The sequence below is a fragment of the Aplysia californica genome, unplaced genomic scaffold (genome assembly GCF_000002075.1).
Source record: "Aplysia californica isolate F4 #8 unplaced genomic scaffold, AplCal3.0 scaffold01164, whole genome shotgun sequence".
Lineage (NCBI taxonomy): Eukaryota > Metazoa > Mollusca > Gastropoda > Aplysiida > Aplysiidae > Aplysia > Aplysia californica.
Window position 1 is genome coordinate 12,807 of NW_004798434.1, and position 1,716 is coordinate 14,522.

General features: G+C 43.7%; 1 protein-coding gene across 1 annotated transcript in view; it reads right to left on the reverse strand.

Moving 5' to 3' along the window:
• Positions 1-1,716, reverse strand: part of LOC101855226 — an 11,115-nt gene that overhangs the window by 6,508 nt on the left and 2,891 nt on the right. The window contains exon 2 of the mRNA XM_005112016.3: positions 196-384. Coding sequence (XP_005112073.1) covers positions 196-384 — 189 coding nt within the window. The remainder of the gene's footprint in view (positions 1-195; positions 385-1,716) is intronic.

Consider the following 1,716-nt stretch of genomic DNA (forward strand, 5'->3'; position numbering starts at 1 on the left):
GGCCGCCACCCGGGCAAAATTCAAAATTTCCTACCAACTGAAAATATTAGGAGTGTCCCGCGCGCTCATATGACCTTATGCAGTTGCGAGCGCCGTAAACACTTTACAAAAACAAACAACTATATGACATAATTATGTGTTGCAAGTGCCGTAAAACACGTACTAAGTCAAAAACACATTAAGTAAGCTGCTCACCTGTAAGGCCAGTAGATTCATGACCAGGCCGTAGGAAATGACCAGACTCCAGAGGGCGCTGAGAAAGGGCGTGTCCGGGACTAAGAGGATGTCAATCACGCCCCACATGCCTCTCCACACAACAATACCCAATGAGGAGACGAAAAATATTGTGAAGGCGGAGTCTAGCCACCAGGCCACGCCTCCTGGCTGTAGAGAGGTTAAAAATAAAAAGTAAAATTGAATGACGACGTGATAGAAAAAAAATATTTTTAAAAAATGTATTTGTGAGGCAGCGTGGTGGAATCAGGCTCTCGTCAATTTTTGGGCATGTGTGGTTATTGGTATCATCTTAAAGCTTGTTCACTTGTCTTTATTTGGATGAAAAGGTATCCTTTTATCTTGAATACAAGTCGAGATATTTGCAAATGAAGGAGGTGGGGGTCACCCGTTTTCAGAGGTAAAAGTAGTGAGAAAATAGCCGCTAAAGATTAGTTATGTCCTTAGCTTAAGAGTCCATGGTAACTGAAAATTTACATGTTCTGTGCCTTTAATCACCGTTTTTCAGAGAAATCCACACAGAAATGAATTCTTTAATGAGCATGAAAGGTGTTGAACCAAAAAACAAAAATTTGATAAAAATTCACAAACCTGCCGAAAAATGCAAGTTTCTTCACTTTGATTATTTTGACGAGAGCCTGATTCCACCACGCTGCCTCACATATGTTTTTTCTCTTGCCCAATCTGAACTGATTGATGAAGCCATCTGATTAGCCTAAGGTTGCGCGGTGCTCTCGTGGTCTAGAGGTTATGGTGGTGTTTGCCTCTCATTCAATAGGTCCTGGGTTCGAATCCGGAAAGCGACGGAACATTTTCTTCTCTAAAACTAAAATTTTCTCCTTTCACTTCCTTTCCTGCTTGTTGTGGACACAAGTAACGAGATTTCCTCGGGGCGCGGGTTCCCGTGCGGAGTGACACGGATATCTCGTGCAGGGAGGGAATCATGCGTAGAAGAGTTCAGGAAAGTGTATATAATCAGCCAGTCACGGCTTTCTGCTGGACAACAGGGACAATCGAGGGACAATCGGACAAGAGAGAGTAGGGGACAAAGCCTTGGTCGACTCACTGCAGGAAACATACAATGTACTACATTTATTGAAATTAAATACTCAAAAACCACGGTAAGAGTTTTCGTTTATCATTTATTATGTCGTTTTAACTTGTGGTGTAGTGCGGGCTTCCGCAACACTGCTCTCTTATTAAATTCTGTCGTCTGCTTTCGTCTCCACTTTCTGCCCCCTCCCCCTTCCCTTCTCCCCTGTGCCCCCTTCTCTGGGCTCCTGACTCTTTCTGCTGCCATTCTGTTGCTACTCCGTGTCTCCTTACTGCTGTCTTTCGTCCACACCCCTTATCTTATTGTGGGTAAGATTGACACCTACCCTTATCTGATAACGGCGAAACATTTGTGAATATATTATATATTTTGTGTGTGTGTGTTTTCGTGTGTGCGCCTGCGTGCGTGCATGATTGCGTGCGTGTGTG